The sequence below is a fragment of the Procambarus clarkii genome, chromosome 23 (assembly GCF_040958095.1).
Source record: "Procambarus clarkii isolate CNS0578487 chromosome 23, FALCON_Pclarkii_2.0, whole genome shotgun sequence".
Lineage (NCBI taxonomy): Eukaryota > Metazoa > Arthropoda > Malacostraca > Decapoda > Cambaridae > Procambarus > Procambarus clarkii.
Window position 1 is genome coordinate 7818458 of NC_091172.1, and position 13781 is coordinate 7832238.

Genomic DNA, 13781 nt, shown 5'->3' on the forward strand with positions numbered 1-13781 from the left:
TTGCACGTAAGTCGAGCTCTTAGGGTTCTTGTCGGGCTCTTTTGCAGGTCGCCCCATTCATGGAACATGGGGGGAGGCTGGCTCTTTTGGCCCACGCCTGGTCTTATGATTCGTGGGCTTTTCGGGTTGTTTCTTGTAGCCTTCGAAGGCATTGGGCTGACTTCCACTCTTTGAGGGGCCATGTCTGGGGAAGGGGGGAGTGCAAGCCTCTTCCTCATTCATCCTTCGGGTCATCTCGGAGTGGGTTCACTTAAGCGTGGTCAAAATGACCTCGTCTCTCAGGTGGATTTCCTGCCTGTTTCCATTTACGAAATGGGACCGTGCAGATCTCTGGTACATTCTGGATTTGTGTCATCTGAAGTGATTGATCTCTTGCCTTTCATTTTGGATGACAAACTTTGTCCCAGGTCCAGCTCATTTTCAATTTGGACGCTTGGATGATTGCGCTGGACCTCAAGGAACCCCTATCTGTCTGGGGTTCAGGGATTGGTAAGGTTTTGTGGCGGGTCCTGCCGTCCCCAGGTTTTGGCTCGTGGTGCCCGGTAGGCAAAAAGGTCTCGGCAACTGATGGCACTTAAACAGTGATGATTGCTTAAGGGAGCATCCAGGGCTCGCCCAGAAACTAGCGTTTCATTACGTTATTTTTTCAACGCTGGTTTTTTTACTTGTGATCTTTCCTGGGGGTTGGGAGGGACTTTTGCCCAGCAGGACACTGGGGACCACTTCCTAATTACGGCTTGCTGAGGTTAGCAATCCTTGGCCAACCTTGGATATCCTTCTTAGCCTCCAGTGAACTGGGTTGGCCTACTTATACCCATTCCAGTGTCCAAACGATTCTATTACCTTCATCTTTTGTTACATAGAGACTTCCCCTCTTGATATTAAAGGGACCTGTTCCAATAGTAAACCTGGGTTCTGGTGTAGTGATTAATGTGCCTGGACTTTCCTGCAGGGCCATTGCTTGCAGGGCCTTGGAAAACCCAGGGGTTTTCCGGGCTCGGCAAGAAATGGTTCTTTTTTTCCAGGTTCCAGTGGTTCATTGGATATTCCCACTGAACTAGCTCTCGCCATATGCGAATTAGGCTGACATTTACTCCATGCTAATGCATGGATAATTGTTAGGCAATTCTCAGTCATTTAAACAGGAGATAGTCTATCTGACTGAGAATGCCTGCAATCCTCCCTATGCCTGCTATACAACAGCAATGGCAGGGTAAAATAAGTGAAGGAATAAGCATAAGAATCGTGTAGCCAACAGCTGTGGATGGCAAACGTCAAGGAAAAACAACACAACTGGTCTACTACTGACACTTTGCTCCAACAATTACATGTGAAATTACCTTACACTATTTGAACTTTGAGAGTAAAGAGGATTAGCTCTTTATGAGAGTAATTGCAGTACTGCTGACTGGGCCAGTGTGGGTTATAGAATGACACTAGTGGGTCATTCGGACATTTTGTTTGATTTATATATGTCTAGCGAATTGAGACACTCACAGTTGTGGATTTGGGAGGCTGTTTAGTTGGACAAGTATTGTTATAACGGGTGTTTGTATAACAGGGGACCTCTTGTATAGGTGTGTGTGTGTGTGTGTTCACATTCATATTCTAGGTTTGTGTTTAAGGTCAGCAAATTGTTTTATTTGAATATATACTGGTATGGTTTGCATTAATTATAATTTTATGGGCATTTACAAAGTCTATTTTATTAATGTATTGATATATTCCTTTCTACATCAGAATGTGAGTGACTCCCTACAGTCTAGTCGCACCATTGCTGTCCTGGAAGGATTTCAGAGCTCAGATGAAGAAAACATTATGGGCCTTTTAGGTATTCATCAAGTAATTTTTTGTCTACTCAAGTTGATTCTGGCAACACTTTATTTAAAACGTAACTTTACATGTAATGAATCTTGGTAGCTGGGCAAGCTCTCTCACCTTTAGGTTTTATTTGTGGACTAGTAGTCTTCCTTATACAGTATTTAAATTAAATTTGCTTACTAATATCTCATCCCAGCCTCATACTTACTGCACTTCATAAACTTTTTTACCATACTTTTTTCTTTATCACACCATCTATATACTCATTCCTTTATTTTCTTAATAATCTCCTCCCCCCCCCCCCCCAGTAGCTTTCCTACCTAAAGGGGCGAAGATTAATTTTCTGGAAGGAACTCCTTGGTGGCTCCCTGAAACTATCTCTCTTAACTACTGGGTCACATCAGTCGCAGGAGGCCTGTTACAGCTACTAGGAACCAGAGCCAGAACCTGGCCACCTTCACAGATGCAGAGAGCAGGAGACTATTGTCACCACCCTCACCGGGAAAGCATAGTGAAAGTCGGCGAACATTTACAGACAGCGGCAAGATTCATAGAAAACAGAGCACTTAAATGGTCAATGACTACGCAGACTATTTGGGCGCAACAAGCGATTCACTCTTAATTGCATGAACCCGTTAGTATCGATAGCCACCAACAGGTGGCCCAGAGCCCCACCTCATAGCTACTGGTCCATTGGTCAGTCCTATTGTTGATGCGGTTGTATAAACACTGTGTAGCAGTGCCGTCTGGATCATCATCTGTTGCTGCGATTCATACTGCTGCTCAGCTAAGTGCCAGCTATCCTTTGGTCTTTGTCCTATTGAGGCCATTTACTTGTGTATTTATTCTTTATTTTAGTTTTTGCTTCATATGAGTGTTTTCTTCCCAGCTTGGTTGTGTGGACTTGGCTTGTTTTGCACTTGGAGCTGCCTGTGCACATGGTTCTCTTCCCTCGTACTGACAGACTTACCTAATTGTGCTTAAGGGGGTTCAGCTTTGACTCTTTGGTCCTGCCTCTCAACTGTCAATCAGGTTCTTCAGCCTATTGGGCTCTATCATATATATGTGGAGTCTGCATTCACCACATCCTAAACGCATTCCATTTGTTAAGTATTGTGACACTGAAAAAAAAATTATAATGTCTCTGTAGCTTATTTGGACACTCAGTTTCCACTTGTATCTCCTTGTGTGAGTACCACCCAGGCTAAATAATCTCTTCATCTACCCTATCAATTCCCACAAGAATATTGTATGTGGTAATCATATCTCCCCTAACTCTTACCTGGATCGTACCTTACTTAAAGAGGGTCTCAGAAGTTCTACTACCTGACCCTGGCCTGAGGCCAGGCTCGATTTGTGATAACATGATACAACAGGCTGTTGCTTGTAGCTGCCCATAGGCCCACATATCCACTACAGCCCGGTTGGTCCAGTACTTCTTGCAAGAACTTATCTAATTGGTTCTTGAAGTCCATCTTTGTTCTGGCAATATTTCCAATGCTTGCTGGGTGAGTATTGAACAGGAAATGACCAAATCCCTCTACATTTCATGTTCTGTCTGAGGGCTTCTGAGTCGGGGCATGGTTAAGCTCAGGGTATAGCTTGGCCTTCTCTGGGGGTGGTCGCATCCACTTCGACAGTGAAACCAGTTGAGCTGTCTTTTCCTCCAGTGATGCATAGCCTTTGCCTTCACAACCACTCAGTCCTCCTCCTTTAGAAGACACCTTTCTGCCCCTGGCATTGGACGAAGGATATGGCTTTGCCTGGGGGCCATTGTGGCTTTCTTCAGGGGCTAAGGGGTAGCCATAGGAGGGTCCATGGATGCCCTTCAGCCATTCTTGGATGTTGGTTCCTTTTCAGGAGGGTATTTTGCTTCAAGGGGACAGGTTTTCATTGTCCCCTTTGCTGTATGAGTTTGTTTGCTTGGCAGCTTACCCTATGGTTTGATACCATGTGCTGTTTGGTGCCTCTGATTGGTCCTATTTCTGGAGGTTTCCATTGTCCCACATTTTGCCCTGTGTGGTGTGAAAAGAATCCTCTCTTTTTTTTCTTTGGGGCTTGGTATGAGTTCTGTTTGACTGAACGTTTGAATGGAGCAAAGTGAATTTCACCTTTCAGGAGTACTTGGGCAGCACTCCTTATTCTGTGTTTTATGACTGCCTGTTTGCTCTGGGACTCCCCAAAAATGTGGACAAATGAAGCTCCATGAGGACATGGATTCACTTGGTTCAGGCCCGGGTGTGGATGCCTTGAAGCCTGTAGTGCCAGCTTTGGCTCAACCCTATCTTTCAGGAACAGAAGGGGAATTATCAGGAGAGAGTGCCAAGCCATTATGACTATATAGCACTTGGAAAGGATAAGGATTTGGGATGGCATGGGGGGTAAGGAATGGTGCTCAACAACTTGAACGGTCAGGTATTGAATGCCGACCTACATAAAGTCAGGCCGTCGTTCTACCTTCCAGCCCAAATGGTTGGACACTTCATGTGTCAGCAGGTTGTACTGGCCTAGTTCTTGGATTACCCTGGTCCTTTTGGAGGCCCAGGGAAATCCACCTAGTGGGCGAGTCCCCACTAGGGTTGGGGGCTCACCTGTTGCTGGTCGGGGAAGGTTCTCATTGGACCCAGATTCCCAGGTCATTGTGCTTGTCTCTACTGTTACCTCTTCTAATCATAGGCACCATTCTATTCTGTGTCACGGAAAGATGGCACCACTTATGGTTTGTACTGGCCCATACACAATACATGCTGTGTGGGGCACATCTGATACTTTTTCTAGCTCTTGTTCCACAACTTGTGAGATTTGGAGGAGTTGTAGTGGACTGTTTATTGTTTTTGCTAGGGGGCCTGGCACAGTTTTTGCTGTATCTACACACACTTGATTGGCGGGAGGTGTTTCCTGTGTTGCAGGAGGTTTTTCTGGGGAGTTCTTTTCTGAGGCACTCATTGCATGCCTCTTTGCTCCTGCCCTTGCCCCATGACGTAGGTCTTGTGCAACTAAATCCTCAGGTTCCCAAACTGTCGGCTGCCTTGGTGGCTGACAGATTACATACCCGTGCGCACTTGGCTTCTGTTTTGTGGTTCTTGAGCCTCCTGGAGCTTTTTTCTGATTGGTTTTCGGAGGACGTGGGAGCGTTCAATGAGGGGTCTTCTTGTCGGAGTTTTCATCAGAGCTGCTTCAGCATTGGCAGCCATGCTTAAACTGTATGCTCCAATCCTCCAGAAGGAGGTTTCCTTTTTTTCTCCTCCCATCTCGTGTCTCAGCAGGCTGTGCTGGCTCATTCTTTGGACACGGTGTGGGCCCTGGCTCTCATCTCAGCTTCTCCTTTTTGTCCTGCCCAATCACTTGGGATGGATGGTAGAGCGATAGTCTCGCTTCATGCAGGTCAGCATTCAATCCTGACCATCCAAGTGGTTGGGCACCATTCCTTCCCCCCGTCCTATCCCAAATCCTTAACCTGACCCCTTCCAGGTGCTGTATTGTCATAATGGCTTGGAGCTTTTCCCTGATAATTCCCTCCCTCCCTCTCTTTTTTTTTTCCTCTGCTGTTTCCTGGGGAGATTGTTTCTCAGTTCTTGTTAGCTGCCTCAGTGAATTGCCATCCTATTTCTGATGTGCTGTGTGTTTGGGGTGTTCATTCTTTTCCCTCTTCTGCTCGTTTCATGGTGGCCCCCTTCGGTCCGCGATTACTTTTGGAAGCTTTGTTTTTGCTTTCCTTGGCTTCCAGTTGTCAGGGAAGTGAGCTTCATCCTCTCCCTGGTGCCTGTGGTTTTGTTCTTTTGGTCTCGGTGATCATTTTGTTAGGTTACAACCGGCTCCTTTTTCTCTGGCGAAGAATGAGTCGACAGGCTTCTGGAAAGGGTCCTGTAGCGGTTAACACTTGGTTGGTTTGGCCGGGAGTGCATCATGCGCTGTGTCCAGTGGCGGCTTTACACCGCTACCTTCGGGCCCACCAGTTCTGTTTCGTTGAACTCATTGTGGGTTGGTCCAGTTTCCCCTGCTTTCTTGTTCCAGGGTTCATGTGTCTTTGTTTGTCCGCAGTGTCATGAAAGCTGGCCAGCCTGTTGCCTACCCTCATGTTCATTATGATCAGAAGTACACTATTCTGTCGGCCAATTTTGGTAATACTTTGTCTTGGGCCGATATTCGGGCATGGGGGTTTTGGAGATTTAACAGGGTCTTGGCTGCCAAGTATCTTGTAAATGTCCTTATTCCTCTGTGGCCTTGTGTAGCTGTGGGGTGTGTTGTGGTTGTTGGTCTCGTTTTAAACCAGGCAGTGGTCTGTTCTGATTCGCCTATCTTTCTGGGTGCATTCCCTAGGTGATGGCAAAGATGATATACTTTAAATGTAAAGTGATCATAGGCCATTGCTCCCTGCGCCTGTCTGAGGGGACAAGGTTCTGGCTCGTGGTCCCCAGTAGACATAAAGAACTCCATGACTGTTAAGTAGTGTGGCACTAAATCAGTGTGATAGCTTCAGGGAATCTCTGGGGCTCACCCAGAAATTGGCATTTCATTACATTCAATGCTGGGTTTTACCAGTAGGGTAAAGCATTGTCACTCGTTCTCTGCACCTCTGTGAGAAAAACCAGGTTCTGTCTCTGGTCCCCGGAAGGCCAAACAAAACTTCCACAACTGATGTGGCCTTTTAGTATGTAGCAATCTCAGTAAGATATAGCCACCGATGCACTTCCAAAAAGAGGTGTTTCTTTACATTCAAATCAAATTTTTAAGATTCATAAACCCATTAGGAATAAGCACATGTACAAATCTTGTTGTTCTTGACAGACATGATTGGAACCAACAAAGATTATGACAGTAGACGAGCTTACCAGTGCATCAAGTTGGTGGTAACGCTCTCTGCCCGTTGCCCACTAGCCCGGGATCATCTTACTCGTACCCAGACTCGCTGGCAGTGGGCTGTCGAGTGGCTACGAGGAAAAATGGATGACCATTCAGCAACTCTTTCAGCAGTTACTGGGATGAGCAATGAAGATTCCAACACTAAAAATTTCCAACGTACAACTAGTGCACAGGTAAATAATTACCAACAATTAAACAAATAATGGATTAACCCAATTTGGTAACAGTAATTCTGAGTTTCAATGATGGAAGATGAAGGTTTTGGTATTGGCTATTCTGTACAATAAACTCCCATTTCTACGGTATAGATTTTAGCCCTTTGGTTGCATGTTTTAGGGGTCAAATTTTTTTATTTACTGTATTTTGAAATTATGAAATAGTGGTAATCTTTCCATATCCACTATTAACTCTTACGGAAAGGGTTAGAAGAAAAAATGCAGTTTTGGAATACATGGACTTTGCAAATGCATTCAGTAAATGTGACCATGGAGTGATAACACACAAAATGTGGTCAATGAGAATAATAGGTAAAACAGGACGGTGGATATTCAATTTTTTGTCGAACATAATCCAAAGATTAACAGTCAACCAAATAAAATTGAGTCCAAGCACAGTTAAAAGCTCTGACCCCTCAAGGTACAGTCCTTGCACCACTGCTTTTCCCTATTTTCATATCAGATATAGACAAAAATACAAGTCATAGCTTTGTATCATCCTTTCCTGATGACACAAAAATCAGCATGAAATTTACCTCTGCTAAAGACATTGAAAAACTAAAAGCAGATATTAATAAAGTTTTTGACTGGTGCACGCAGCATGAGCTCACAGCACTACTGTTCAGCTTGTGACCACAGCATCGCCTAAAAATGTCAAAATATATATGTAACTACTATTATTTGGCAATGATAGTATTACAGAAGAGTCTGACTGTGATAAAAATGACCAGGATTCTGATGATAGCAGGATTGTGGTGATAATAAGCGATGTGTGTAGTATAGTGGGAGGAGTAATCTTAGTGAGGGAGGGAGGTAGCATTGTCTGCTGACATTGTGTGGTGACCTGTTATTGTCTGGACTCACTATACCAGCTTAGTAGTTTGCTATGGTTATCTTGAGATGTCTTGAGATGATTTCGGGGCTTAATATCCCCGCAGCCCGGTCCTCGACCAGGCCTCCACCCCCAGGAAGCAGCCCATGACAGCTGACTAACTCCCAGGTACCTATTTACTGCTAGGTAACAGGGGCATCAAGGTGAAAGAAACTCTGCCCATTGTTTCTCACCAGTGCCCGGGATCGAACCCGGGATCACAGGATCACACGCCCAGTGTTCTGTCCGCTCAGCCGCCGGCTCAGCGGTGTGGTGAACACGGTGAACCTGGGACCACAGGATCACACGTCCAGTGTTCTGTCTGCTCAGCCGCCGGCTCAGCGGTGTGGTGAACACGGTGAACCTGGGACCACAGGATCACACGTCCAGTGTTCTGTCCGCTCAGCCGCCGGCTCAACGGTGTGGTGAACACGGTGAACCTGGGACCACAGGATCACACGTCCAGTGTTCTGTCTGCTTAGCCGCCGGCTCCACGGTGTGGTGAACATTTGTAGTAAACACAAATGCAGATACTTATATATAACATGTGTATATAGTGTAATAACAGTAAAATGAGTATGTTGGGAGGAGCCATTTTGGTGAGGGAGGTGGCATCATTTGCTAATTGGTGTGTAACTTGCCTTGCTGTGTAGGGTGGCCACTATGCTGCTTGGATACCATACCAGCTTAGTTGTACAGTTATGGTGAACAAAACATGTAGATACTTATTACACTTTATACACACGTTATATATAAGTATCTACACGTTTTGTTCACCATAACTGTACATCTAAGCTGGTATGGTGTCCAAAAAGCATAGTAGCCATCCTACACAGCATGAATATATAAATATATCACATTACACACTATTGAATAATATTACTGTAAAAAGAAAAAATATAGAAAAAATTAGTCATAAACATTGAAATAATTAAGTAATACTATCTCTGTGGCAACTCCCACCTGACAGCATGGGTGGAGCAGACCTCTGCCAAACACGTACTCTGTCAACGCCTCAATTTTGAAAAACTTTCTCGTCCTATTGCGGCCAAAATATGTCACCTACGATTTTTTTTTCCTGTGATTAGGGAACACATTTTAACAATCTTAGAAGAAGAAGAAAAAAAATTGAATTTTTTTTCTTGCGCCTAGCGGTGTTGCAGGCTTTAATCCCAAGCTCCGCCCAGGGGTTAAACAGAATACAGGGTACAAAACTTTGTGGCTCCACATATACAAAATATGTGGCTCCACATATTTGAGGATTGGTTGGGAAATGTTCCTGAAGATTGCTGCTCCCCAAGGTTTCCTTGCCTCATACAGCAAGCCAGATTCTAGTTCTGGTTGACTGTAGGCAAGGTAGGGTATCAGAAGTCTGAAGCATCTACCAAATCAGATTTCATTGCATTCAATATTTTATTAATGGTGAGATAACATGGATTTCTTTCTTAGGCAGTGTTTTCAGAATTTTTTTGACCAGTCACATGACATTATACGTCATGTATGTATTGTATCCATCAATACACCATCACCTTGTTCATATTCTCACCTATTGTTTTGCTTGTATTCACACCTATACTTTTGCACATATTTACTTGCAGTATAAAATGTCCAGTATTACAGAATATTTGGATATGACACTCTATATAGTAATTTCTTTTCAGTTAACATTGGAGGAGGCTACAGCTCTGCTCAGCGAGTTAGAATCAACGGAGATGGAAATTGAATGTGATCCTACTGAACTAGGAGATATTAAAGAAAGTGTTTCTGAACATGATGCATCACCATCCCATGATTTAGATGCAATTGATCCCTAAAATTTGACTAAAGTTTCATAAGTAAATAACTTTTGGTTAAAAGGATAATGAGTCCTTGATATGATCTCCCACTATTTGGGAGGGCTCAAAAAGGTCCCCATCCCTAATTCCTTTATCTGGGGATATATTAGGAATGTAATAAGGGTGCAAGAAAGCATGTGTAACTATGCTAATATAGAAGCTGTGTTCTTTCATATTCAATACTAAAAGTTCAATAATGTAACTCATCAGTCTCTTTAATTATAATTCATCCACGTTTGGCAAAACCAGCTGTGATTTAGAGATTATCATATTTAATATATATATATATAATAATAATAATAATGATGGCTGGGAATACCTTCATAGGAAAATTTTATATGCTCATTATTCGAAGAAGCATTTAAATTCTCCGTTGTTACTTTTAGGGCTTTTTAATTTAATAAAAAGTTCATGTTTTCTGAATGCAAGTCAAATCTGGTTATTTTATAGAGCTTAATTGCCTCGTTTCTTTCATTGTGAGATCGGTCTTTGTGAAAATAGCATTTTTTGAAAGGCTTTTGCGATGAGCATTTTCCAGTATTTGATAGTATCCAGTCCTTTACATTGTGACTTAATATTGTTAATACCAAAAGTGCCATAAATATATTTTATTCAAGCTTGTTTTAGCATTTCTTGCAAGAGTACAAAGCTGTAGAGCATGGCTGAAAAAAAAACAAAATGAATTATTATACACATGTAATACCTATACCTTTCATGCACCAAAATTTGAATTACCCGGTAATCTTATTTAGAGGATACTTGTTTTGTCTCATATTTGGCACCCAATCACAGGAATTGTTCATCGTAAATTAGAGATAATGTATTCCTCGCCTTTTAATGGTTTTAATTATAATGACCATAAATCCTGTTTAGTATAAAACATGAAAAGTTTATTACTTTACAGGTACGTATTTTTTATGATTTATCTCCATTTGATGGATGGTAACGAAATTGAGTTAACGGTGATGAAATGTTCTAATTAAGATAAAATAATCTTAATTTTCCCTTAAGTTTTGCTTTTAGTTTTAAGCACTGAGTGTAACAGCAAATAAAAGAATTTCCAGTAACATTTTGTTACAATTGGAGCGATATGTGTCTTTATTTTTCATTACAAATATATTAATTTTAGTAACTGTGAAGTTTATCACAATATACAGAAGGGTCTGTAATAAAATAATCTCTTATTAACCCTTGCACTGTTTATCACATTTTCAGTTAATTACTCAAGTTTATTTTTCAATTATCTAAGTGTTGTTACAAAATGATAGGCGTAACTACACTTCCCTGCAAACACAATGTAACGGTCCCTATGATTCCCTTGTTACAACATGTAATAAAGTTGTTACATCTTGTTATTACGTTTTCATGATGTATTTGAACATTATTACAACTTGCTATATTGGTTGTTACAATTGTTAGGTGTTAAACTTTGATCAAACGTTGTAGCAAGGTCGTAGTTTCGTCGTGTGTCTGGCAGGTTAGTGTCCCATCTTCCCAGTACTTTTTGTCATATGACACTTTGAAACTACTCACAATTTGCCTCCACCACCTTCTCACTAACTTGTTTTATCACTACTCAAAAGTGAACATTCTAACATTTTTGTCAACTTTGTTTCCTTAGTTTGAATGCATATCCTCTTGTTCTTGAAGCTTCACTTTTAAAAATTCCTTTTGTCAATTTTGTTGATCCTTGTTACTATTTTGTATGTATTGAACATATCACTTTTTCTTCTTTTTCTAATTTTAGCATATTTAACACCTCTAAGCTCTAAGTGCTTTAAAATATTTGTTAAAATTCTATTTATTGTGCTATTATTATGGGACTAGTTTTAAAATGCACGCCTTTAGATTGCGAACAATTTGATACCAAAATGAAAGATGTAACATTAAAATTTATGTCAGAACACTGGAAAGATATAAATAATTTTGTGATGATGAGCGTACAAAATTAAAATATTTGTTAAAATTCCAGTTATTGCTCTATTATTATGGGAATAATTTTAAAATACGTGCCTTTATATTGCGAACAATTTGATACCAAAATGAAAGACGTAACACGAAAATTGATGTTATCAAACTGAACGAGTTTACACATTAGGCTGCGGTGTGCAAATTGGTGCTCGTTCACGGGCAACTTTAGGCTTTGCTGTGGGGAGTCACGCCGGGCTTTTGGACATTATATGCATATACATCTGTTGGGAATTCTATTACGAACACAATGATACCAAAACGAACGACATAGCATGAGAATTAAGGTGAGAAAACTGAAACGAGTATACACATTTCGGGTGTCGCTGCAGGCTCGCCCGCACAATCGCCTGTACGCCGGGGGCTTGACCTCTAAGTTGGCGGCGCGCATGCCCAGGGCGCGAAAGTGTTAAATTCATATTGTGTGGTGCTCTGAAAACTTCATTTTGCACAAGTGCACTTTGGAACTGTTCATTTAGTGTTTCACACATTTCCTTTTGATTCTCTTGGAACTGTTCACTTAGTGTTTCACTCATTTCCTTTTCATTCTCTGAATCTGTTCCCCATTTTCAATCTCTGAATTTTATCCTTTACCTGCAATTTACTTTTAAAAGAATTTGCAGAATAGCCCTGGTTCTGTTTTACAAGTGTTTGACAGGTGATGCACATCGCATCCTGAGAAGTTTTTATCTACCATGCAACATTTGAAATTCACACAGGTACACAGGGCTCACATTTGCTTTCTCAGGTCTCCAGTAAACATTTATATCAACAAGAGCTCCTCCCTCCACTCAAGGTGCCTCGAACTATCTTATGGGATATGCTGAAGGCCTGCATCATTGAAGTTCCTTTCATGTGCCCAGAAGGTAAACTTTACTTGCAGGGTTGATAATGTGGCAATGGGGTCTCCATTGGGGGTCTTGTTCACCCAGGCATTCATGTCTCATGTTTATTCATCCATCATGCAGAGAGAAGAGCTGAACTCTAGTATCTACTGTAAATATGTCGATAACATATTCATACATGTTGACAATGATGACACATTGGAGAGGCTTCGTGGCAAGTTACAAGAATTCTCAGGCTTGAAGTTCACCGTTGAGAAAAGCGAAGAAGTCAGGATTCCATTCTTCAATGTTCTTGTTGATGGTAACTCGGGTAGATTCTTCATAGAAGTGTATCGTAAACAACTGATGCAGGAAAATATATGAACGGTAAGAGTGAATGCATTGACAGGTATAACAGAAGCATCATATATGCATATGTAGGTCATGCAATATATACATGCTCTACTTGGCAGCTCTTGCACCATGAACTTGAACGAATCTGCCAAATTGTTGTGAACAACGATTACAGCAATGCAGAATGCGACTAAATCGCTAGTAAGAAGCTAGGCCGCCAACTGACTGAAGATAATCGGGGCCCTAGGGGTGGAAAATCAGCCCCAAGGGAAGACATTATAGTGTATTATAAAAATACATTTACTCAGGTATACAAGAAGGATGAGAAAGTGAAACCAAATATAATTGACAGGAATTGTAAACCTTGCAGTGAAAACACAAGGGTTCTTACTGTCATTTATTATAACAACCCTTGTACTTCTTTCCTCATTATGAGAAATAACACCTCTGCTTCCTCTGGCAAACTGAGAGGTGCTAATGTATTGTATCAATGTAACTGCAGCTCTGGAGACTGCGCTTCAAAATATATGCTACATTGGACATACAACAAATACACTGAGAAGATGTATCTCACTTCAATTCCAAGCGGGAGGTATTAAGCAGCAACATTCTCAACACCATCCTGAATCGCCAAGACATAGTGAATAATACGCCAGTAATTACACGCACCGACGATCATAGGAGGCTTCAAACGCTTGAGGCTGTGCTCAATCGGGAGCTGACACCAGTAATCAACATCCAGATGAATTTGAATTCGAGCATACAGCTGTTCAATGGTCCTCCATTGATCCAGAGAGAAGATGAAGATCTGGCATACAGCTAGAAGTGGGAGGCAGGCAACAGTCACACCGCCCTATCCTTTGGCGTTTCCTACGATAAGGGGGGGGGGGTCAGGTGAATCATCGTGTGAGGTGTACCCCACACTTATAAATGCCCAGATTTCTCCTTGTAAACTTTACGGGCTATTCATGTCCGTGCCACCTCTTGGGTGGCTTAATCTTCATCAATCAATCTTGTAAACTCGGTATAC

At 41.9% G+C, this 13781-nt stretch overlaps 1 protein-coding gene across 3 annotated transcripts in view; it reads left to right on the top strand.

The window, feature by feature from the left end:
• LOC123764144 (ubiquitin carboxyl-terminal hydrolase 24) overlaps positions 1–9811 on the top strand; it is a 167919-nt gene extending 158108 nt beyond the window's left edge. For all 3 annotated transcript variants that reach the window (XM_069329848.1, XM_069329847.1, XM_069329849.1), the window contains 3 exons: positions 1741–1831; positions 6610–6857; positions 9432–9811. In XM_069329848.1, coding sequence (XP_069185949.1) covers positions 1741–1831; positions 6610–6857; positions 9432–9584 — 492 coding nt within the window. In that variant the 3' untranslated portion in view covers positions 9585–9811. The remainder of the gene's footprint in view (positions 1–1740; positions 1832–6609; positions 6858–9431) is intronic.
• Positions 9812–13781: the final 3970 nt, after the last annotated feature.